This window comes from Rhinatrema bivittatum, chromosome 15 (assembly GCF_901001135.1).
Source record: "Rhinatrema bivittatum chromosome 15, aRhiBiv1.1, whole genome shotgun sequence".
NCBI lineage: Eukaryota > Metazoa > Chordata > Amphibia > Gymnophiona > Rhinatrematidae > Rhinatrema > Rhinatrema bivittatum.
This window is the reverse complement of record NC_042629.1, coordinates 61,117,179-61,141,888: the sequence shown is the minus strand read 5'-3', so window position 1 is coordinate 61,141,888 and position 24,710 is coordinate 61,117,179. Positions and strand designations below refer to the sequence as shown.

The window sequence follows — 24,710 nt, the reverse complement described above, 5'->3', positions numbered from 1 at the left end:
CACCCGATAGCGCTAGCTCATGGCAACCCAACACTTTCGGTGAAACTTCAGATTCAATAAGCACTTCCTGGCTCTAAAGGCTTTTGCTAACGTGTGACCCGTTTGAGCGTGGAAGGAAGGTCTAGAACCACAAGACCTCCCATGGCCATAAGTTTGCAAGCTGAGCTTCGGAAGAGTCAAACTTTTCTGAAGATGTTGCACAAACATCAAAGTCATTGCTGTAGAGGAAGGCGGAAATCAGGGCCCGCTGCCCCAGAAACATTGGACGCATGTCCAATCTCTGAAGATCCAGATGGTTCACCCTGAACCGCCCACCTCCTTCCCCAGTTCTGAACCAATCCTAGTGATGGAGGCTGGGTCAGCTGTGTCCTTGTAAGAGTCAAAGGGGAGGGGAGGGGAGGGGCTGGTTTCGTCTGGGTCACGTTCCGCTTACGTAGCCCACCTTGGCAAAACCACTGAACTAGAATTTCTTACATTAAAATCCTTTAAGCGTTCCAGGGACAAAGCTTCCCGCCTGGGGAAACAGTTCAGCCTCCGCCTCTCTGGGAGTGCAAGGCCCAAATGCAATATGGGAAGAATATATGATACAGCAAAGTGTTATTGCAAAACGTGTACGCTGTAAGACAGCCTTTCTTTCTCGCAGGCTGGTAACTAATTGTTCCCACATGTTTTACAGTGCTTCTGACACAACCGCGCCACACAACTCTGCCAAAACAAACCTTTAGTGCATGGTAATAAATCCAAAATGTATACAACTCTGTTCTAGAACGAAAAAAAATGTATAACAAGAGACAGTTTTTATTACTTTTTGTTTAGGTAAATTAGTGCTCATGAAAATAGAGGACAAGCAGTACAGCCCGAAGGAACTGCTCGGCATAGGCAAGGAGCGAAAGGCCACAAAAAGCTTTCCACACACAGTTCTGCCAGTTCACCTCAATCCTGCCCCGCAGCACCCCCCATTCCAGTACTGCAGTACCTTTCAACTTGGATTCAGCCAAACCCCAGGGTTCCCCAAGAGTACTGCAGCGCTGTCAGCCTTCCGGCGCCATGAGCTTCTGGGCGTGTTTGAGCCCGAACTCCCGTGCTGATCTTGCGAGGAGTTCGGCTACATGTGCAATACAGCATGGCTCAAATCGCTTAGAGCTGCACCCGTGCCAGAAGGGAACAACTGTTCCGGGAAGGGACAAGGCTGTCAGCTTGCATGGGGAGAAGGGACGAGGAACTGGAGAGAGGCGCAGGTTGGGAGAAGCTAACTGGAAGACTATTGAGGCTAGGGTGGGGCACTGAGGGAGGGCAGCTGAGACTGGGAGCCTTTAAAGGGGTGCTTCCTTCTGAAGGGGGGGGGGTCCAAGGAGGCCGTCTCTGCCCTCCTGGAGGCTTCCTCAACCCGAAAAAGGTTGTAAACCACTGCACTACTGAGTCGTGTACAAACAACTGTGCTCATGCACCTCAGTCCTGACCTGTAGCACCCTCCGGTATTGTAGTCCTAAGACAACCCCACACCCCCTCCTCTGACAATGTGCCTCAATCCTGCCCTGCAGCACCCCTTGCTGTTCTGGGGGGCGATAGGGAGCTGGGAATGGGAGCTCAAAGCACAGGGGGCCACAGGCATGGCTGCTGCCGAGCACATGGAGCTGGGAGAGTTTTGCTGCAAAATGGAGAGAATACCTTGAGAGAGAGCAAAGACAAGAGAGCGTGCTTGTAACTGGAGAATACACACCCTGAAGGATCCGGAAAGGCAAACCCAAGCACAAGACTGCAAGTACAACTATTTTCTTAATTTCTGCTGCAACAGAATCAGCTAGAACGGCAAGGAAGTAGGGCGAGCTATGCGGTGGATTCCACTGTCTGGGAGGCCTCCTGACAGAGAATACGTTGGGAAAGTTTTATTAAAGAAGAGCTTAAAGTTTTCCCCCTCAGCATGTGAAGCTTTTAATTCTCAGCTCAGGAAGCTCTCAGTATGAATTGGCATTTAGAGCTGGGAATCATCTCCTGGCCTATTGGTCCGGTATGAAAACGTGAAAGATACCCCATACCGGAGGGGCTTCACTGCAGCTATCCTTTCCCAGAACACCGTGAGGTCGATAAAGGGCTTTTTTCCAAGTAACTTTCAAGTTACCCAGACAAAAACCTTGAACTGAATAATCCCCCCTTCTCTAAGCAGATTAATTTTACCGGGGTAAATCATCACGCTCAGCATACTCTACGAGTGAGGTTCATTTCTGTCGAGGTATGTGCACAATTAACCCATTGGCAGACATTAACCTGTGAGAGGGAATACGAGTCCTAGATCCTCTCTATAGAGCTGTGGACACCCCTGAAAGAGCAGCGACTAGGGCCTGAGGGATACTGAGCTGCACAGAGAGAGAGAGAGGCATAACCAACAGGAAAAAAGGAGGTGGTCATGCCCCTGGACAGGTGGTTGGTGAGGGCTGAGCTGGAGTAGTTCTGGAGGCCACATTTCAAAAAAGATAGAAGTGGTCTAGAGAAAGGCAACCAGAATGGTGTGGGGTTTACACCGAAAGACATACGAGATGCGACCTGAGGACCTAAAATGTTTAATACCGTAGAGGAACATAAGAAATTGCCATGCTGGGTCAGACCAAGGGTCCATCAAGCCCAGCATCCTGTTTCCAACAGAGGCCAAAAACCAGGCCACAAGAACCTGGCAATTACCCAAACACTAAGAAGAACTCATGCTACTGATGCAATTAATAGCAGTGGCTATTCCCCAAGTATAATTGATTAATAGCCATTAATGGACTTCTCCTCCAAGAACTTATCCAAACCTTTTTTGAACCCAGCTACACTAACTGCACTAACTACCTTCTCTGGCAACAAATTCCAGAGCTTTATTGTGCGTTGAGTGAAAAAGAATTTTCTCCGATTAGTCTTAAATGTGCTACTTGCTAACTTCATGGAATGCCCCCTAGTCCTTCTATTATTCGAAAGTGTAAATAACCGAGTCACATCTACTCGTTCAAGACTTCTCATAATCTTAAAGACCTCTATCATATCCCCCCTCAGCCGTCTCTTCTCCAAGCTGAACAGCCCTAACCTCTTCAGCCTTTCCTCATAGGGGAGCTGTTCCATCCCCTTTATCATTTTGGTTGCCCTTCTCTGTACCTTCTCCATCGCAACTATATCTTTTTTGAGATGCGGCGACCAGAATTGTACACAGTATTCAAGGTGCGGTCTCACCATGGAGCGATACAGAGGCATTATGACATTTTCCGTTCTATTAACCATTCCCTTCCTAATAATTCCTAACATTCTATTTGCTTTTTTGACTGCCACAGCACACTGAGCAGACGATTTTAAAGTATTATCCACTATGATGCCTAGATCTTTTTACTGGGTGGTAGCTCCTAACATGGAACCTAACATCGTGTAACTACAGCAAGGGTTATTTCTCCCTATGTGCATCACCTTGCACTTGTCCACATTAAATTTCATCTGCCATTTGGATGACCAATCTTCCAGTCTTGCAAGGTCCTCCTGTAATGTATCACAATCTGCCTGTGATTTAACTACTCTGAATAATTTTGTATCATCCGCAAATTTGATAACCTCACTCGTCGTATTCCTTTCCAGATCATTTATATATATATTGAAAAGCACCGGTCCCAATACAGATCCCTGAGGTACTCCACTGTTTACCCTTTTCCACTGAGAATATTGACCATTTAATCCTACTCTCTGTTTCCTGTCTTTTAACCAGTTTGTAATCCACGAAAGGACATCGCCTCCTATCCCATGACTTTTTAGTTTTCGTAGAAGCCTCTCATGAGGGACTTTGTCAAACGCCTTCTGAAAATCCAAATACACTACATCTACTGGTTCACCTTTATCCACATGTTTATTAACCCCTTCAAAAAAATGAAGCAGATTTGTTAGGCAAGACTTCCCTTGGGTAAATCCATGTTGACTGTGTCCCATTAAATCATGTCTTTCTATATGCTCTACAATTTTGATCTTGAGAATAGTTTCCACTATTTTTCCCGGCCCTGAAGTCAGGCTCACTGGTCTATAATTACCCGGATCGCCCCTGGAGCCTTTTTTAAATATTGGGGTTACATTGGCCACCCTCCAGTCTTCAGGTACAATGGATGATTTTAATGATAGGTTACAAATTTTAACTAATAGATCAGGAGAAGAGAAACCTTTTCTGATGGGAAGAGGCTTTAGGTCTAGGGGTCATGGTGTGAAGCCCCAGGGGACCAGACTTGGGAAAAATGCCAGGAAGTACTTTTTCACAGAAAAGGTGGTAAAGGCTTGCAACAGCCTCCCAGAAGCCATGGCGAGGACAAGAACAGTAGCAGAATTCAAAAGGGCATGGGATAAATACAGAGGATCCAAAGTGGCTGGAAGAAGGAAATCAGGAACCGAGATAACAAGGTGGTACGTAATTATGGTGTAACACATCTGCACAGGAGACATGGGGTTAACCTGAACAGAGTGGCTGCTGCAGTCCTTGGGCAGCCTGGATGGACCTTTTTGTTTTTTTATCTGCCATCTTTTACGAGTCCTTAAAGGGAAGCATTAAAAGTATAGTAGGGAGCAGGATGGAAAACTGCCCTACGGAGGCAGGAGATCCAGGCCTTCCTGGGAAAAGTTCCTGTATCCAAACTGTCGGCACTGGAGTTTCAGCCTCTCCTAGCCGATTCCCAGGAACTCTCCGAATATCACCAAGAGACTCGGGAAATGGTATCAATTGCCAGGTCTCCGGGGAAGCACTAGAAAACTGCAGGCTTCTCCGTTTACAGCTCCAGGAAGCCTGCAAGGGAACAGGAGAAGAGGGGTGAGCCCGGAGCAGGCAGCATGTGGGGCGAGGAGCTGCAACAGACAGCTCAGCCTGCAACTGTGATTCCAGGACTTAGGACTCGCTCAGCTGAGGGTAGAGGTAAGGCGCACATGTCAGAGAGCTGTGACCTATAGGGTGTGGGAGCAAACAGAATGCCGGGGTCAGGGAGAGAGGAAAGAGAAGAATGCTGGGATCATCCCTGGAGGGGAAAAAGTGGTGGTGGTGGGGGTATAGGGAAGGAAGAGAGAGTGTGGATTAGTGTGCGATGGTGGAAGAGAGAAAGCCAATATGCATTATTCGTCTCTCTTCCCTCCCCAATCAACTGCAATCTCAGGTTGACCACAACTCAAAAGTTTCCAGGGATGCTCATAGTGCTGGATACAGAGCAAGAGGTCAATGATGCCATCTCCAGTATGAACTGTAGAGGATCTCTAGGGAGTGATGGTCTAAACGGCAACGTTTTAATAAGTCCTTCAAGGAAATATTGGTTAAGAACCTGGCTTGCATTTATAACTTCTTGAATGAAGGTTCTTTGCCGAGATGTCTTCAGAAATTGCTTCTGTTCTTAATACATAAAAAAAAGAAGAGAGAACACTTGCCAAGCTGGAAAGTCATCTCTTCCTTGAGCAGTGGCTATAAAATAATAGGCAAGATTCTCTTGAACCGCTTATCCACAGTGACTCCATCTCTTATTCCTCCCCCCGGACAGGCCTGTGCTGTAAAAAGCAGGCAGAAGGCCAATAATCCGGCCCGGGTGGCAATCGCTGGCATTGGGAGAAAGAAAATGGGATTCCTTTCTGTTTGTTGAGTTTGGATCAGGAAAAAGCCTTCAACCAAGTTGACCCTAGCTATCTTTTTGAGACTTTTCTGGGACTCTTGTTACATGGTTGCTCTGTCTCTGCCGCTTTGCGCATGGTGCCTCTACTGGGCGGTCGGGAAAGTATTTTAGGATCCACTCAGAGCTGGACACGGCTGCCTACTTAGCGCCTCGTTATATATATTCTCTATAGACTCCTTCCCAAGAGCAGTTCAGAGGCTTAAGGCCATCCAGGAGATCACTATCCATCCAGGAGGGAAGACCATATGCAGATGACATCACTTGCTTTGTTCCAAACACCAGGTCTGAGAGCATCCTATGGGAAGGGCTAGAAAAGTCTGAGAAAGTATCAAGATAAGGAATAAATAAATATATAAGATGAACACAGCAAAGTCTAATGCCTTGTGTGCAGACCCTAATGAAGTCAGATTCCCAGTTAAAGAGGATATTCAGGAAACGCTGGAAGTCTCTGTGTTAGGGGGATTCCTTTGGTGAGGCGAGGAGCACAGAAATTGGGAAGCAAAGAAAAAAAAAAAAGAACTGAGCAGTAAGCATCAGGATGGGAAAAAAAACAAATGAAAACACCCACTCTGCTAAAATTTGCATGAAGGCATTTCTTTTACCCCTACTTCTACATTAAGTTTTCGATTCCATTACCCCAGAGCTTGGTGGTCAAGCTGAATGGCCTTTTCTACACAACTTTATGGGGGTGCAAAATTCTGAGGGTGGAGAGGAATTGCATAATACTCGCGAGGGCACTGAGGCAAGGCAAGGTATGGTAGAACGGACCTCCTGAGTGAGATCACACAGCTATTTCCTGGAGAGTGATATCAGTTCATCTACCATGATATGCCAGGATGTGATATACCTTACGAGAGGCAGCACATGGGGTGGGCAACAGTCTTGTACCCTGGTGGACGCTATTGTACATCTAGGCTGGGATTAGCAGTGTGAACTAGCTAGATAAGACAGACATTACTATTGACATATGTAAAAGTTCAAAGATTGAATATGTTCACTTCAAACTGAAACAGGCACCAAAAAGTACAGTATTTACCATGCTTAAACAAAACCCTCCTTTCTTTTTGGCAAACTGTGATATCTTCCATAAGTTAGGAGACCACAGGATTTCACCACAGGTACAAAATTAGACTGTAAGCCCTCTGGGGACAGGAAAATACCCATGCTACCTGAATGTAACTCATCTTGAGCTGCAAGGATCCATGTTTGGATTACCCTCTGGCCTGCAAGTGGCACTATGAGCTGTTTTGGACTATCTATCCAGTCTTCCCAACCTAATGCCCCTTGCCTTCCCCCTGGTGGCCATCTTGCTTCCTGTGTAGATTTGTATTGCTATTGAGGCAGTTTCATGAATCACTTGCTAGAGCTTGGTCCTAATCCTCTGGCTCCGTTCCTGTGCGCAGAAGCCTTCTTCGCCTCCAAGTTCTTCCTGATCTCCGTCCTGCTCCTGGTCCCAGCTCCTTGCTCTGTTCTGGCCCTCTTGCTCTTAGTCTGCACCAAAGGCTTCCCCGATTCTTATGCCTCGCCGGCCACCAGCACCAGAGTGCTCAACCCGGTGGCTGACATAGGCAGAAGACTAACAATTGTCAATGACCTGTATTTGGCTCTTCTGATGCTAGGCCACTCATTCCTGGGGCAACTCACAGACAACTGCTACCAATGAAAAGGCGTGAGGTAAATCTAAATCTAAATAGATGAATCTGAGTGGGCCTTCCTGTGGTTGTCAGTATTAGGCCATGTCAGGGTCCATGCTAATACAAGGTTAGGGGGTAATGTGGGTACCAACGACCCTCATGTTTCTGATACTACACAGCAGGAAACTATGACCCACCTGTTTGTGAGCTGCCCTTTTAGTACTGCAGTGTGGGAAGAGGCCACAACACGATTAGGTATACCCTCACGTACTGGTTATCTGGACAGAATTTATGGAATTGGGCGACGGCCCAGTAAACCTCGATGGGCTCGCACTCTGCAGTTACCACAATTATAAAGCATAAAATATGGCTGGCTAGGTAGTAGTAAGGAAAATTGACACCTCGATTAGTGAGCCGGTGTCTTTAATTACGAACACAGCCTTGGAAATCAAAGACTATGAAACAGAACACGACACCCCACAGATCTGAGCAGCATTCTGGGGCAATCTGCCAGCAGTACTTGGATGTTATTATAAAACTTTAGAGTTAAGTAATGATGATTTCAAGATGCCGATTGTATGTTTTTGTAAATAATGTAAAAACGATATATATATGTATGTGTGATATTGTTTAAATAAACTGGAAATGCCCTGCTCTTCCACTAGAGACGCATACAACTGCATCTCAGCAAATGCACCTCACTCGTGCCCTGCAGCAGTCCCTGCCATTCCTATATTGACTATATTGGGACCCCCACCCACCCCACACCCACACACAGAGCTCTGTCAATGCATCTCTATTCTGCCCTGCAGCACTAGTGGCTGGCTCGGTGCAAGATAAGTTCACACCTTGATTACGGACTAACAGGGCTGATACAGTAACTAGCACTCAGCCGAGCGCACTGTTTAACCCGGGTCGGACGCACGTCCTCAACCCCTTATACAAAAAGGGGTTTAGCACGTCCATAACACGTGTCCAAACCTCCCCCCCCTTCCCCGAAACTAATAGTGCTCATCACATGCAAATGCATGTTGATGAGGCTATTAGTCATTCGCCCCAGATACCGTAAAAAAAGAAAAAAAAAAAGTGCGCTCGATCCGCATGTTTTACGCTCAGAAATTAACGTTAATTTCTGAACAGCCCGAAAAAGTGTACAGAAAAGCAGAAAATACTGCTTTTCTGAACATCCTCCAAATTAATACCGCCATGATATTAAGTCGGAGGAATCAAAGGTTAAAACAAATAAAATAAAGTATGCGGGCGGGTCAGGTTAGAAAAAAATGTGTCCGTTTCCCTTAACCCGCCGACAGCCACCTCGCCTGGTCCCAAGGTGGTGCTAGGGGCGCGTCATTGTCCCCAGCTCCTCCCTTTAGCGTGACCCCCACCTCATTCGAATGCCGTATCGCGCGCCCGGGAGAGGGGGCTGTGCGCGCGTGGAGAAAGCGTGGGTGCCGAAAACAGATGTGCTTTTTTTTTTTCAGCGAGTCCGTACCGTAGCGGCCTGACCGAAAAAACTCTCGTGCACAGGAGCTAGGAAAGCAGGACCTCAAGGAAAAGGAGCACTACATCCCCACAGGTCTGCACAGCGTGCCGGAGTAACCCGAGTCGCGTAATTTCACACTGCTTCACGTATATTTTTGTAAATATTGTCTGTGCGTAAATATTATGACGTTTAAATAATCTAGAATTACCTTGTAAATCCAGTTCTGAGATTTCCACCCCATTCCTGAGACAAGGCTCTGCCAATGCACCTCATTCCTACTCTGCAGCATCCCCTGCTATTCCAGCTCGGCCGTCTTTCATCAGAAGGCAAACTTACAAAGTCTTCAGTGTTTTTAAGTTAGAAAATTTCAGGAGGGTCAGCTGCCTTTGTGGTGCAACAATCCAGGCTGTTCTGTGGGGGTAAAGATTAGTGGTGCAGAGTGCACGTGGGATGGGGGTGGGGGGAGTAGGCTGACCAGTTACATCATCTTATGGATTGGACTTTCCCCCAGTCCCCATTGTTTTATAACAGGGTAAACAGCCTCACTAGTCATACATGAAAGATTTGGTGGCATTCACTCATTCACGTGGCTTTTCTTCATTCCTCTTCCACAGCACTCTGGAAAGTGGAAACCATGATCCCACAGCACCCCCAAAACACGGGGCAAGAGGACGAGGAGCTGCAGCTGACCACCCCCCCCCCCCCGACACCCCTCCGTGCGGCTCTGTTCTCAGCAGGGGCTGTGGTACGGACAGCGATTCTCCCACCAGGGCGAAGGAGCAGCATCCCGCCCCGGGGCCCTGCATCTGCTCTCCCAAAGGCTGCCAACGTTGCTCTGAGACTCTTTAAGGTCTCCCCCTTCCGCACCTATGTCAAGCCCTTGCCAAACAGCACATGGCGAAGGTCGGGCCAGGAGAGAGGGGACGACCTCTCTGACCCAGCACCGCTTCAGGGGATCACCTGGAAGAGAGGGGAGGCGAGCAGAGAAGGGAGTAGGCTCCTGAACCCTGGCTCAACACATTTCTGGAGGTTGCTTCCCATGGCTGAGTGGCTCTAAGCACTGGGCTTATTGTAACCCATTTATTATGCAGACAGCATCTTTTCCCAATAGACTATACACACCAGTGCGTGTGTGTCTAATTTTTCATGTGTACAGGAAGTTGAAAATACGTTACATAAACAATATTGGAAATCATTAGTTATACCATGAATTTTCTTTTTAAAAAGGGTGATTTTACTTTTTTTTATTGCATGTTTACATGGTTGATATATATGTGTGCATGTGTTAGTGTGACTCCCGAATCATCTCATTAAAAATCTAACAAAATGAAAGTCATGTATTACCATAAAAAGGACTGATACAACTCAAAATGCATTCACTGCACGAAATCAATTAATGCTTCCGTATTTATATCCCGAAGGATGGGTCTCTGCTCTTGTTGTGTTTCTCCCGAAACTCAGACATTGCAGACACCCTCTAGACTACAGTCTCCAAGAACAGGACACTAACGAGAAGCGGTTAGCGAGATACAACTGATTCATTCATTAATATTCTCATCTTTTCAGAATCCACCACAGCAGGGTCCTGGAGGTTGATCTTTGGTTGCCCAAAAGCTCAGGCCAATCCTGGAAAGCTAGTAAACCTGGAAGACCCTTGCACTGCCCAGTCAGACAGAAGCTGGGGAAGAGGGACTGTAACTTCAACCTGCCTTGGGGAGTAACCCCAGCAGGGAGCTAAAGCCTGTCCTAGCGCACAGAAGGTGACATCAGGCACTGCGGACAGACTAAGTCCAGGTCAAGATTTTCTCCGTGGTTCTTGTCCAGCAGTTACGGATACATTGCAGAGCGCAACAGGCAAACACTGCGGATCCCTAGAGGCTGGAAAGGAAGAAATGGGGAAAGCTAGGTTATATTTAGGAGTAACATTTCTGCATGGGGGTAACCTGCACGGAGCGGCAGTTACCACCCTTAACAGAAGGCATGGGGGTAACCTGCACAGAGAGGCAGTTACTACCCCTATCAGAATGCATGGAAGTAACCTGCATGGAGCGGCAGTTACTACCCTTAACAGAAGGCATGAGGGTAACCTGCATGGAGCGGCAGTTACTGCCCTTAACAGAAGGCATGGGGGTAACCTGCACAGAGAGGCAGTTACTACCCCTATCAGAAGGCATGGAGGTAGCCTGCACGGAGCGGCAGTTACTACCCTTAACAGAAGGCATGAGAGTAACCTGCATGGAACGGCAGTTACTGCCCTTAACAGAAGGCATGGGGGTAACCTGCACGGAGCGGCAGTTACTACCCTTAACAGAAGGCATGGGGTAACCTGCACGGAGCGGCAGTTACTACCCTTAACAGAAGGCATGGGGTAACCTGCACGGAGCGGCAGTTACTACCCTTAACAGAAGGCATGGAGGTAACCTGCACGGAGCGGCAGTTACTACCCTTAACAGAAGGCATGGGGGTAACCTGCACAGAGAGGCAGTTACTACCCCTAACAATGCATGGGGTAACCTGCACGGAGCGGCAGTTACTACCCTTAACAGAAGGCATGGAGGTAACCTGCACGAAACGGCAGTTACTACCCTTAACAGAAGGCATGGGGGTAACCTGCACTGAGCAGCAGTTACTACCCTTAACAGAAGGCATGGGGGTAACCTGCAGAGAGAGGCAGTTACTACCCCTATCAGAAGGCATGGAGGTAGCCTGCACGGAGCGGCAGTTACTACCCTTAACAGAAGGCATGAGAGTAACCTGCATGGAACGGCAGTTACTGCCCTTAACAGAAGGCATGGGGGTAACCTGCACGGAGCGGCAGTTACTACCCTTAACAGAAGGCATGGGGTAACCTGCACGGAGCGGCAGTTACTACCCTTAACAGAAGGCATGGGGTAACCTGCACGGAGCGGCAGTTACTACCCTTAACAGAAGGCATGGAGGTAACCTGCACGGAGCGGCAGTTACTACCCTTAACAGAAGGCATGGGGGTAACCTGCACAGAGAGGCAGTTACTACCCCTAACAATGCATGGGGTAACCTGCACGGAGCGGCAGTTACTACCCTTAACAGAAGGCATGGAGGTAACCTGCACGAAACGGCAGTTACTACCCTTAACAGAAGGCATGGGGGTAACCTGCACTGAGCAGCAGTTACTACCCTTAACAGAAGGCATGGGGGTAACCTGCAGAGAGAGGCAGTTACTACCCCTAACAATGTATGGGGGTAACCTGCACGGAGCGGCAGTTATTACCCTAAGAAACTTACTAGGCAGGCTGGATGGACCATTTTGGTCCTTTATCTGCCATTGTTTACCAGGTTACCATATAGACTGCATCCATGCAGTCTTAAAGACCTTGGATAATTAAGCAGGTGTCATTCCAAACTAAGTCTTATCATCCAGTGCTAGGAAAACAAATTCTTCATACGTCCACATAAAGCATTTATTTTCTGTTGCTGGAAGGGTGCAAGCAGGGATAAACTTCCACAGAACATGAGCGCATTCAGCAAGACTGCTATCCAGTAATACAGACAACGGGGCAGGAACTGGAACCGTGATTTGTAATTATTTTCAGGGGAAAGAAAACCAATAAAGTGCTGGATTAGGCAGCCTGGAACGCAGGCTTGGAAGACAGACCGCTTTCTACGCCCACAGACTGAAGCTGCCATCTGGCTCCAGTCCTGGGTTTTTTTTTTCCCATTCTGAATCCTCCGATCACGTCTTTGTCCGCAAGTTTGTGAAGAGGCACGCGGCAGAAGTCACAGCTTCATGGGAATCGGTGGGGAGCTGCGGTGTGGGACGCCTGAACTGGGATTTGAACTCACAGCTTCATGGGAATCGGTGGGGAGCTGCTGAACTGGTGTGGGATGCCTGAACTGGGATTTATTTATTTTTATTTTTTATTTATTTATTAACTTTTATTTACCGACATTCGTGCAGCACATCATGCCGGTTTACAAAGAACTCAGGTGGGCGATACAATAAAACAATGTACAAAGAATAAAATAAAGTAACAAAAACATAACAATATAACCTTAGAACAAAATACTATTTCTTACGAAAAGAATTTGAACCGACGGCCTAGACTATTCTCCTGAGCTTATCTACTCCCCTCCATGTAGGTGCCTAACGCTGGAAATCAGCCCTGGAGTACGTAATTTGCTTGCTCTGAGCTGACCCCACCCTGTGCCCACCCACTTTTTAGGGTCCTAAATTTAGGGGGGGGGGGTGTTCATTTATGGCTCTCTGGGCACCTAACGCCTCATGTTAAAGGCAGTCAAATCTTTTCAGTCTCTATCCCTGAGCATCTTGCCTTGAAGATTCAGTTTACTGCTCAAAAGTTCTCACTTTTCCCTTGGAAGAAAAGGCGGTGGTGGAGGTGCCGTGGTAGAGGTGGGGGCGTGAAGGTAACTATAGGAGGAGATGTTCTGTCAGACTCTGACCACTCCCAGTGATTCAGGGAAATCTCAGGGGTTCCGGTTAAAAGAAGCCACCCATTGCAAAACCACAACCCGGGATGGGTGTTGAGGCGCTCCTCTCGCACCCCCTGAGGTGCGATAAAGCTCTCTCTCAACCTCCATACGCCCTAGCTGCTTTTAATCCAAGGCGAGGCCCGGCCCAGTCACTCAGAGGCAGCGCCGGGAGAGCTGCCATGCGGAGGAGGGACCCAGATCCAAGTCCCAGCTTAGGTCATCCGCTCCCCCGGCCGGCTAGAACTGGGGATGCAGCAGAGGTAGCTCTCACAGTCCATAAGGGGGCGGGGGTAGGAGTCCCAGCCATCGTGCAATGACAAGAAGAGTGGCCAGATCTCGGGCCCATAACCGCAGAGTTCCCTTGCATGGCTACAGGCCCAGACCCGTCACGTCAATGGACTTGCCTCAGTGAACTGGGAGGGGATTATACCGCAAGGGGAGAAGTTACCAGGGTGGTTGGGCATGAAGGCCCTGGTTCTGACTGAGCTGGAAGCCCAAAAGGACCAGGAGGAAACTATCAGGTGAAAAAGAAAATATGCTAAATTCCAAATTAGAAACGAGGTTTTTATGCCAGCCTGCATCATTACTTTGACAGGAAAGGTCAAAGGAACCTGCGAAGGCCGTACCCTCCTCCCACACACACACCTTGCCTATAATCGCAGGGAGAGTCTTTTCTGCTCCTTTGGGTTTGCAGCTCAACTGGAACCGGCCTCCTCTGCTATTACTGCAGCGCCTCGAGCCTTCATATGAAACTATCCGGAGATCTTCCCCCCCTCCCAATTTAATTGACCCAGTCCTTGGAGAAGAGACGACTGAGGGGGGGGGATATGACAGAGGCCTACAAAATCATGAAAGGACTTGAACAAGTTAATGCAAATCGGTTATTTACTCTCTCAGATAACAGAAGGACTAGAGGGGCACTCCATGAAGTTAGCAAGTAGCTCATTTAAAACAAATCAAAGAAAATTCTTTCACTCAGGGCATAGTTAAGCTCTGGAATTCATTGTCAGAGGATGTGGTTACCTCAGTTAGTGTAACTGGGTTTAAAAAAGGTTTATATAAATTCCTAGAGCAAAAATTCGCAATTAATAAGCAATAGTAACTTGAGATCTATTTGATGTTTAGTTACTTGCCAGGTACTTGTGTCTTGGATTGGCCGCTGCTAGAGACAGGATTTGGGCTTGATGGACCCTTGGTCTGACCCAGTATGGCATGTTCTTATGACGACTGTTCTCAGCCTGGGGAGGAAGCAGATATGCACCAGAGCTCTTTCCCAGGCTCTAAACACAGCCGTTGGCTGTCACCATTATGCAATGTCCAGGACACCCTCAAATAAAAGGGGCCTTGAGCACAGCTTCTTCGGGATCCCCCCTGCCCCGAGAAACAGAAGATCCGAACCAGGCCCCGAAACCCCGGCCGGCCGCATGCCAACGTGTGGCGCAGACACCGAGCAACGGCGCTGGCCATTTTTATGAGATACTTTTTGAAAACTGAACTAAAGGGCACCCTGCTTCGTACTTTTATTTTACATTTTGAGACTGCAGGCTGCTTTGGGCGGGCGGCCGTATGGGCCGGGGTAAGAGGTGCCACATAGAAACATAGTAACATTGTACTGACGGCAGGAAAAAAAAAAAGACCAAATGGCCCATCCAGCCTGCCCAACGAGTTTCTTATGGTAGTTTAACTGCTGCTCCCTGCAGGTTACCCCATGAAATTCTTGCAAATAAATAACGCATTTTTCTTAAATTAAAAAAAAAAACAAAAAAAACAAACAGCAGACACTCTCCAGATGCTTGCTCCTAAATGCCTCTGCCTACCTCCCCTCCCCGCCGAGCGCTGGAAAAAAAAGGTCATTCCATCCAACGCAGAAGATGCAAAAAAAAGCAGCAAGGCGCCTGAACACCATGCGACAAGTTATCCGGCCATTCTGAATCCGCCACGCTAGGCCTGGTAGAAGGATCACCTTCCACTGAGTGGGCTGTTGCTTATCTTGGTTCCCTCACCTTACTCTGTTTTGGTGTTTGGGGGGGGGGGGGGGGGCGCATGATTTTCCTGAAGGCTCTCGTCTTGAGTTGCTGACACCGCAGGTCCCAACGCTAAACTAATCCCTTAAATTTTGCCACTCAACAGTTCCCTTTCACCCCCCCCCGCACCCCCAACTCAACGGTAGTAAAGTCACCGCCTTGCCGCAGCCTCCACGCTTCACCGGAGCTTAATTAGAGCACTGTCCCTTTCTCCTTTCTTTCTAATTAACATGCCAGGAACTGAAAGGAAAACAAAATAATACATTCAGACATCCTACAGCAGGCCTCGGGCCTCATTAGCAGACTAGAGAGGGAAAGAGGGGGGTGGGGGGGGGGGTGTGAAGGAGTCCGGGAAGGGGAGGTGGGGGAATTGGTTTTGCATATGGAAAATTTTTAACTGAAAGGCTGTTGAATGAGTAAAAAAAAAAAAAAAGGCTTGACCCCTTGTCACCATCCATTGAGAGTCAATCATTTTTTTTTTTTTTTTGCTACCTCTCCTCTTCGATCAAAGCACGAAGGGCCGAGGCCTAGCAAAGCTGTTGAAGCCTTTGGGAGTTGACAATCTCTACAGCCAAAAAAAAAAAAACCCAACAAGTGAAAAGCCTGTGGAAGCTGGTTGGCTGCTTGGGTGTATGGACTTTGTTGAAGCGTCTTTTCTCCCTGGAGGAGGGAGGGGGGGGTGGATGGGGGAAGGGCAGAGCAGGGCAGTAGGTGTTTTGTCTGACAGTTTTTAATCTCTCCGATGGAGGCTTTTCTTGACAGATTCTTTTCTCAGGCCGACTCTGTCTTCAGCGTTTGTGTCAAAAAAAAAGGAGTTTTGGCCTCAGTCCAGTCGCACAGTGGGGGTGGGGGGGGGGGGGGGGGGGGAGGGGGGGAGAGCTGGGGTTTCTCAGCCTCTGTGTGTGAAACTGAAAGAAACATCTTCATTTTTCACTTTTTAAAAAGGTTCTTTTCAAAGCAAGAGGTGCTAGAATAAAAAGTTGCTGGTGGGGGTAGGGTTTCTGGGTTTTTTTCGGCAGGGGGAGGGAGGGATAGAAAACATTAGGAGTAAGCGAAGAGTTTCCATCTATGGGAGGGGCAGAGCTGTCTCTCCCCCCCGCTTCCTTCTTCCACAAGTATGTGAAACATACCAAGGGGCAGTCCCACAGCGCTCCTCATATTAGCAGAACCGGGGCCAACAAGCATACTAATGCAGTACTGCTCATCAGAGTCTGCTCTGGACAAGGGGGCTTGGTTTCTCAGGTTAATCCATTCACAGAGAGCTGTAATTGTACACAGCACAGTAAAGATTAAACAATATGGTGCTGAAGTACCTAGAGCAAAATACATTCACAAGCATAGGTCGGGAACAACTCAGCTCTCCGAGACCCCCTTGCTTTCCCTGCAGCATTTCGGCCCACCTAGGGTTCAAAAGGATCCCCCCCCTTCCCCACCACCCTTCATGCCAATACTCTTTTCTATGAGCTTTCTGTGTTCAATGGCACACAGTCTCTATCCTCTCCCCACCCCCACCAACACCTGGCTCAGCATTAAGAGGTAAGGTGGGTGGAAAGGTCATGAAACTGGAGCCTGGGTTTCCAAGAATTCAAAGCCCTGGCTCTCTTCGCCGGGCGGCAGCACTTTCAACTCAAGCACCTCACTGCCACCCGATCGCCTTCCTGGCCCAGGCTTCAGAGTCAACTCTGCTCGTCCTTTCCGTCTTACTGTAGGATGAGCGCTTACCTGGGCAGAGGCGGCGGCGTATCCTTTGAGAGCCACTGTGAGGGGCAGTAGAGGAGGGGGTTGCCAAGCGGGAATGCCTAGAAATGCTGAGCCTTCTTGTCCACCTGTGTGCTACTACGCTGGTTGCTTAGGAGCAGAGGCAGATATTTGCTGCCCCTCGATATGGTTATTCCACAATGTGCACATTTTTACCCATATTGAAGGGGAGATGTTTCTGGGGACATATTTAGGTTGAGGGAGGAAAGGTGTGCATTTTCATACCTACACGTGAACTTTTGAAGCAAAATTCTACCTGCACAAAAAGTGAGGTGCAGATAACTACTTGTACGTTGTACCCATGGCAATTTATTTATTTAAAAGGTTTTCCTATTTCACTTATAAACGGACAACCCATTCTAAGTGCACATCAACATAAACATTATTAAAAGCAGTGACAATAGCTCTTAATGGGCTTTCCCTTTGAAAACTGGTGCAAAGATCAACCATGAACAATTTAAATCTGGACCCCCGTTCCCTCCCCAAGTATGAAGAGACAAATGAAAGAGGAGGTCGAGTAAACAGAACGAGCGAGAACCGGGTAGCAGGAGAGACTCCAGGACAAGCCCCAAGTGTGAAAGAGATGGGATTTCACCAGCTTTGTGACAGAACACCACCTGGAGGGGTAGGGGGAGAGAAAGGCACATGGAGGCCAGAGAGAAGCACTGAAAACAAAACTCAGCTTCTCACCTAGATGGAAAGCTTAAGGGCCACTGATGGGCCACTTTTCAAAGCCCTTCCCCATGGAACATGGCTTGGCTGACACTTGCCCTCCTCTGCCCCCTCTGAAAGTAGGCGCCGGGTTTCCGTAGCTTGCGCACTTTTAGCCTTGTTGAGAAGAAGCATTCCTGCAGGCGTGTTTACTGTTGGAGAGTAAATCGAGATGTGCACACGCTCATTTCCAAAGGGAGACAAAGCGAGCAATTTGCCTTCCACATATGGCTGCAATGTAGACCGGCTGACAGTGCCTGCATACGCTGCAGTCAAGGGCTCTTCAAAGGTGCCCCAAAGGGGACTGAGACATTGCGGAAAGCGCTTTAGTATAGGAACACAACTCAAAAACCTCCCCCCCCCCCCCCAACACACACACAGTACTGAAAATACACCCTTGCAAGGTCACCGAACGCCAGAGGATGCTACCACACCAAAGACGATTGACGACACTAGATCAGCCAGTTGGAATCGGAAGCCAAACTGGCAGTACTGCTGTCCCATGCTGTAATCCCCAGTGCAGTACTTTGGAAGGGAGACCTCCTGGGAAGTCTAGAGGAAGTGGCGATGACAGCTCAGTAGGCCTATTATGGCCAAACAGCCAGAATCAACAAAGAACGCAATCCTCAACCTTCCAATTTGAAAACCTTAGCTCTGAAGCAACCAATATACCACAAGAAGTGAAGCTAAAATAGGACCCCGATATCCAAAAACCCCAAGAAAAGGGAGGAATCATTCAGGGACTTCTGGATCTGAGTCTAGCAAAGTCCAGTTTTTCTCAGAAGCTGAAACGCCCGAAGTACTTTGAGTTTCAGGTATTCAAAATGGCTGAAATCACACAAATATTCCTGCTCGTGTGTTCAGTCCGTGCTGGCCAATAGCCTAGAGAATGGGAAGCTGTTCTGCAGGGCTGGGAGAGCCCTCGCTGATCAGAAGAGGAGGGGAGTAAGAGAAATATCCAAGAAGTGAAAGAAAGTGAATGGGGAAAGTGAATGGGGAGGGGGGGGAGATGACAGACGAGCTCAGATGGATGGAGGCAAAAGAGAGGAGCCAGGGAAGAGAAGAGGAGCGAGAGAGGAGCCCTGGATGGTAGGAGAGAGTACTTCCAGAGACATGAGATACAAAGAGGCACAAAGAAGCAAGAGGAATGGAGGATGAAGGCAGACAGAAGAAGCCATAATCCTGCTCTTTGCTAGATAAAGGCTTGCTGCAAGAAGGGGGAGGAGAGAGCCCAAAAGAAGGGGTATCACAGTGAAAGATTCTTAGGACAGGATGGTGACTGGAAGGATTATTTTGGAGGGTGGGGGTTGTCAGGGAAAGGGAGAGTCTGAAATGAGATTTGCAGACTATGGTGTACGCATGAGAAAAAGAGATAACAGGTACCCAGAAGCAGCAACGCCAAGAAAACAGCACAGACAAGCAACAGATCAAAAGAAGCCAAAGCGAAGGTTTCATCAAGCAGAAATTTCATCAAGATAATGGTGTGGTTGTCATCTTAAACTGGATGGCCTTGTATTAAAAAAAAAAAAAAAAGACAGAAAAAAAGTCATCCTCATTCAAAATTTGAGGAGGAAAAACCAATAGAAGAACATGACAGATCTGGCTCATCTGTGCAGCACGACAAGAAAACCGATTCAGAATTCCTACTGGGTCAGGAACAGATGCACTTATTCCAGAAAGACGTGAATAAGCTAAAGGGAGCGAGCCTCAAATTACCAGAGGACATGTGGTAGAAGGGGAACCAAATGTTTCCTCACTACCGCAAGGGCACACACCTCCCTCTGACCCAGCACCAAACCCGTGTCCCGGCTCTGTGTAAGGATGCACCTATCCCCACCCCCCACGAACCAGCGCCGGCCCAGGCTCCCAGCCTGGTTGTTGGGGGGGGGGGAGCCCTCTCCCCCCTAAACCAGTACTGAACGCCTGACCCTGCATGGTGTTAAGCGGCAGCACAATTCCCCCTGCACCACTACTGAACCGACACCCCAGCTTGGATTTAGGGAGGAGTCACTGAGCTGCTGAGTCATCATCGTCTTTTGGATGAGATATTAAAGGACAAAAAAAGTCTTGTCTTGTCCGCGAAAGATCACAAGGCATTTTCACGAGGGTGCGGATGTAGGCCCCAGTGCAAGGATTTTAGAGTCTGGCACTGGTAGGACTCCCTTCTGGTGTTAAATCGAATTAGCTTTATATTAGACCCTTATCCTGCTGCTCCGAGGGTCATGACAAGGGAGACAGCCACAAGGAATAAAAAAAAAAAAAAAAAAAAAACTTACCCCTGTCGAGGGCTGCACTGTCCAACCCAGTTCTGCCGTTGCTGTCGTCGAATCCATCAGAGTTTCTGCAAGAGAATCAAAGAGACAGAGGGCATTAGCCGACGGACATACACGAGCTTTCCTGCTTCAGGATCAGCATCATGGTGAAAACTCAATCCTTCATCCTTCCCCCCCCCCCCCCCTGTTCAACATGCACAAGCCTATTTTACAAATGGGAACCATGGGATGTGAACCTGCAGCCTACCCACTACCCCTAGCTTTTTTTTTTTTTTTTTTTATTATTATTATTATTATTATTTCTTTTGCATTTCCAGATCGCTTTTCCAATTTTAGCTCAAAACAGTTTACAACATTTTTCCAGGTAGGCACCTGAGAGAACAGGAGATTAAGCTGACCTTGCTCAAGGTCACAAACCATGCAAGTGGGAGATGCTGAATTTGAACCCTGGTTTCTAGCTCATTGCTGTAACTATTAGGCCACTCCTTCCTCCTAACCCTTGCCTCTTCCTTCAAAACACGCCGTGACCTGGCCCACTCCTCAAAAAAAAAAAAAAAAAAAAAAAAAAGAAACCTTCACTGAACTGGGCCTGCCCTGCTGTCGTCCCATCTCCCTTTCTCATTCAAACTGGTAGAGCATGCCTCCACTGCCTTTCATCAAAAGCCAATCTAGGTCCGCTCCAATCTGGTTTTCGCCCTCTACATTCCACAGAAACTGCGCTTGCCAAAGTCTTCATCAGGAGATACGTTAAAGGAGGTCATTTTTTCAAGGAGCTCGTGCGGGTAAACCAGCGTTTTACATGCAGGTGCGGCCTTTAAAAAAAAAAAAACCTGTCCGACACGCAGGTAAATTTAGGGACCTGCGTCATGTTTGCGTGTAAGTTTACCCGGCGAGCGGTGGCCTTCTCAGGGAGAGGAGCTGGGGGTGGCGTTTGGACTCGTGTGCATAATATTTTGATTTTTTTTTTAAAAAGCATGTGCATAGCTTTTCAGGAAAAGTGTGTACAGGTATTACTCAGGCGGGATAGATTTTCGACTAGAGGTATTAGTTAGAAACCCCAACTTCTTACGAGCAATGGAGGAAAGCGACCTTTACGATGATGCAGATGGAAAAACTGTAGAGAGAAGGGTATAAAAGCTAAAAACAACAAGTTTGGGAGCCATACATTCAGTCCTTGCCTCGTAGGGCAAAAAGTCACCTGAATAGGGCATTTTTTTTTTTCATGATGGTAAATGAAAATGATAGGTTAAGCCTTCCTGATTTGGGGGAAGGGGATGGAAATCTGAAGGGTGGAAGAGACATTGGACTTAGTGGTCTGAACCAAACTGATGTTAAGATCGGGGAAATGTAAATAAATAATGGACATGTCCTCTACGGTTTTATCATAGAGGGGTAGGGTTTGTACTGGATAGGGGATGAAAACATATAAAAGAAAACGTTTTCCCTTGCACTTGGATTGTGGAACTGTTATTCTGTTATTTGTCAGTATAAAGTTGTGGTATTATTGCCTTTTACAATTTAATACAAATATTTAACTGGAAAACTGGCGTAATTTGTGAATGTGTTTGTCAATTTTCTTGGGCAGGCTTTCTCACCACTATCCTCCAAAAGGGTGCACGAGGAGAGGTCACAGGACAAGCAAGAAAGGACGACATCCCAGCATCTCAGTGAGGGCAGAGCATAAAGGAGCAAATGGAGATCAACGGCATTGAAAAACCAATGGACAGGTCAAGGAGGATGGGAAATGAGTAAAGGCCCCTCCCTGGCCTTGGTCAAGGAGAGGTCGCCGGGGTCTTTGGCAAAGGTTGGCTCTACGTGGAAGGGGACTACAACCTACAAAACCAAAAAAAAAACTTTAGAGGGCAGCCTGGGTAAGGCTAAGGTCCATGGGCACACATAAGAATTTAGCCTGCATAGGTTGTGCAGGTTACGGCTGAGGATATACGCGTAAGGCGTTGCACTTGCTTCCAAAAATCTAAAGTGAGCACATAAACACCGATCCTGCCCCAACTTTGCCCCCTTCCCCCCCCCCCCCCCTGTACTTTAATATGCGCATAAAAATATGCACTAAATAGTGTTCCTTGCATATTTCTATGCACTTACCCTCCGGGGCTATTTTAAAAGTGCCACTTAAGGGCACAAAATCGAATTTGAAAATTACCCACTAAAAGGAAAGCTAGCGGCCTATTCTAGTGAAGCAGTACAATCCATTCCAAAGACAAGAGGCATAACTCATTCAGCTAAGCCAACCACCTCCCCTGCCAAACGTCTATTCCTTTTCCCAGTTTCATGTCTTATTTCTGCTCAGATAAAACTTAAACCTGCTGCAATATAAAATGCAGAAAATGAAAAATGTCTTTGGATTTGAACTGGCACAAGATGACAGCAGCAACATGCCATCAATCTCATTCCCCTCTAGCGCTGTCAACAGTGTCACCACCCTATCCTTCGTGAGTACCCTCTGCCACCATCATCAGCACGAGCCAAAATTATCCCCAGCATAACTGGCACAAGCAGTACAATTATAGCCAGCAACAGAGTCACCGGAATCATTGTTCAACATCACCACAGCCACTAACACAAGCACCATCAAGGCCACTGTAAGCATCACCCGGTACTGCCAGTAAAACCACAATCACCAAGAGTATCCATCACAGGCAGAAGAGCCATTGCTGTCGGGAAAGTCATTGTCTGCTTTACCACGGCCAGTACTGCCAGGGCAATATGCAGTAGCATCAGCTCTGCATCACTACCATCAGCAATGCTAGTACCACCAGCACCATCATAAGCAGCAACACCAGATCCCAGTACTGGTGGTGAATGGTCACCACCATCATGACACATTAATAGTATCACTGGATTTCAACACCTGGTCACATGATGGTGCCTGACCAATCATAATGAGTGTTATTACAGTGTGATATCCAGTGCCTGTTATCCAAGGCACCGCCAGCACTCTCTGCACTAAGGGCTGGCAGGACCTGGATTTCCCAGATTCCAGCATGGCGGATCAAGTGAATCCAGCATCTGGTACCAGTGCCAGAGATTTGCCTGGTAACACCTTGGCAAGCCATGTCCATCTCTGACAATATACATGCCAAAACTGCTGATAACTACCGTAAATTATGTCAAATATTTAATTCCAAGTTTACCCTGTGCCCATATGCAAAAGCCCACTTTCAAACACAATGCTTGTTTTCACTCTAGCAATGTAGCAATTTTGCAGAAGCCACTGTTTATACCATCCTAATACTGCCTGCAGTATTCACAGTACTGAGGTAGTTATCAAATAAGGTCATGGTTGGTGTAATAATTGAAGAGAGAAATTTTTGGAAATGTCTCTTGGTGCCGTTAATATATTTATTTTTAAATGTATGTTATTTCAGTGATGTTTTCAAGTTCTTGCCATTTTTCTATTTTGTTTTTGGTATAAATCTGAAGTGGTTCGATCCTTGGGGGGTACCATAAAGCAACGGCGGACACAAGTTCCTGCCGTTTGAGCATTCATGGAGAGCAGCAGGATAGCCCAACCCTTTTGCTTTGATTTTTCACGTTCGTGACACTACACTAGCGAACAGGAAAGTGAAAACCAACAACAACAAAAAGTGATCCAAATTAAAATGTAAATGCATTTATGTGCACACCCTGATAGATAAAACAGGAGCATACTATCTGAAGGCTTTTCTTGAATCTCCTGTCTCACTGGGAAGTCATTTTCTTCTGTGGTGCACCAGCAAAGATATACAAATTGAAGTAGCTGGATTGGCCATCCATCGCACTCAGGTCAAATTGTTAGTAATGAAATTTGACCACAGGGGTGATTTCAATGGATATGGACCGTGAAGAGATGCAGATATGAGGGGCTATTCTTACCAGGGGAATTACCTGGATACAGAGAATCTGATGGCACATAACGACCCCTACGGTCCATCCAGACTGTCCAATTTAATTCCTGGTGCAATGCTGTAGACCCCAGTTGATTTCTGGCTGTCCCTTCATGTCTTTGTAACCATAGATCCTCTGTGTATATCCCCAGGCTCTCTTAAAATCCCATTACTGATTTTGTCTCCAACACCTGCACTGCATCCACCAACCCTTTTTGCGAAGGAAGATTTTATGATGTTACTCTTGCTTCTACCCACCTGGGGCCTCCTACCCAGGCTTGGATTTAAGTACTGGCAACGCAGGCAACTGCCTACAAGCAAATTCAACGAAGCGACCCGGTCAGATGACGGCAGGACATATAGTGTGGCGGCCCTAGCAGCACAGTTGCAAAAAAGAGCATTACGTCGACGCCGTCTCCCGACCCGATGTGCCCCCTGGCACAGGTGCAGAAGCAGTGTGCGGCAGCCAGTCGGCTAGACTTACTGATGAGGCAGGGCAGAGGAGCACAGGCTGTGCAGGGATCTGGAGCTATTGGCGGGGAGGGAAGAGACCGAGGGGCACGGATGCTACCGGGCAAGTGGAAGTGAGGAGGAACGCTGACAGAGAAAAGGGAGGATGCTGATCAGAGTCACCATCAATGGACAGAATGTAAATGGGAAGGGCCAGTTTGAGGGCCCATGCAACCGGGGTGATGGAGAAAGCTGGTCATAGGGCAGCGGGAAACCCCTGCTCTCCCGGGGGGAAACGTCACCCCCCCCCCCCCTCCCCACAACCGGAAAGCATTTCCAAAAACTTGGTGCTGATGGGTGCCGCAGTTTTAAATCCGGCCC

General features: G+C 47.7%; 1 protein-coding gene across 1 annotated transcript in view; it reads right to left on the bottom strand.

The window, feature by feature from the left end:
- EPHB2 (EPH receptor B2) overlaps positions 1-24,710 on the bottom strand; it is a 319,521-nt gene that overhangs the window by 179,282 nt on the left and 115,529 nt on the right. Inside the window, 1 exon segment of the mRNA XM_029578869.1 lies at positions 19,999-20,063. Coding sequence (XP_029434729.1) covers positions 19,999-20,063 — 65 coding nt within the window.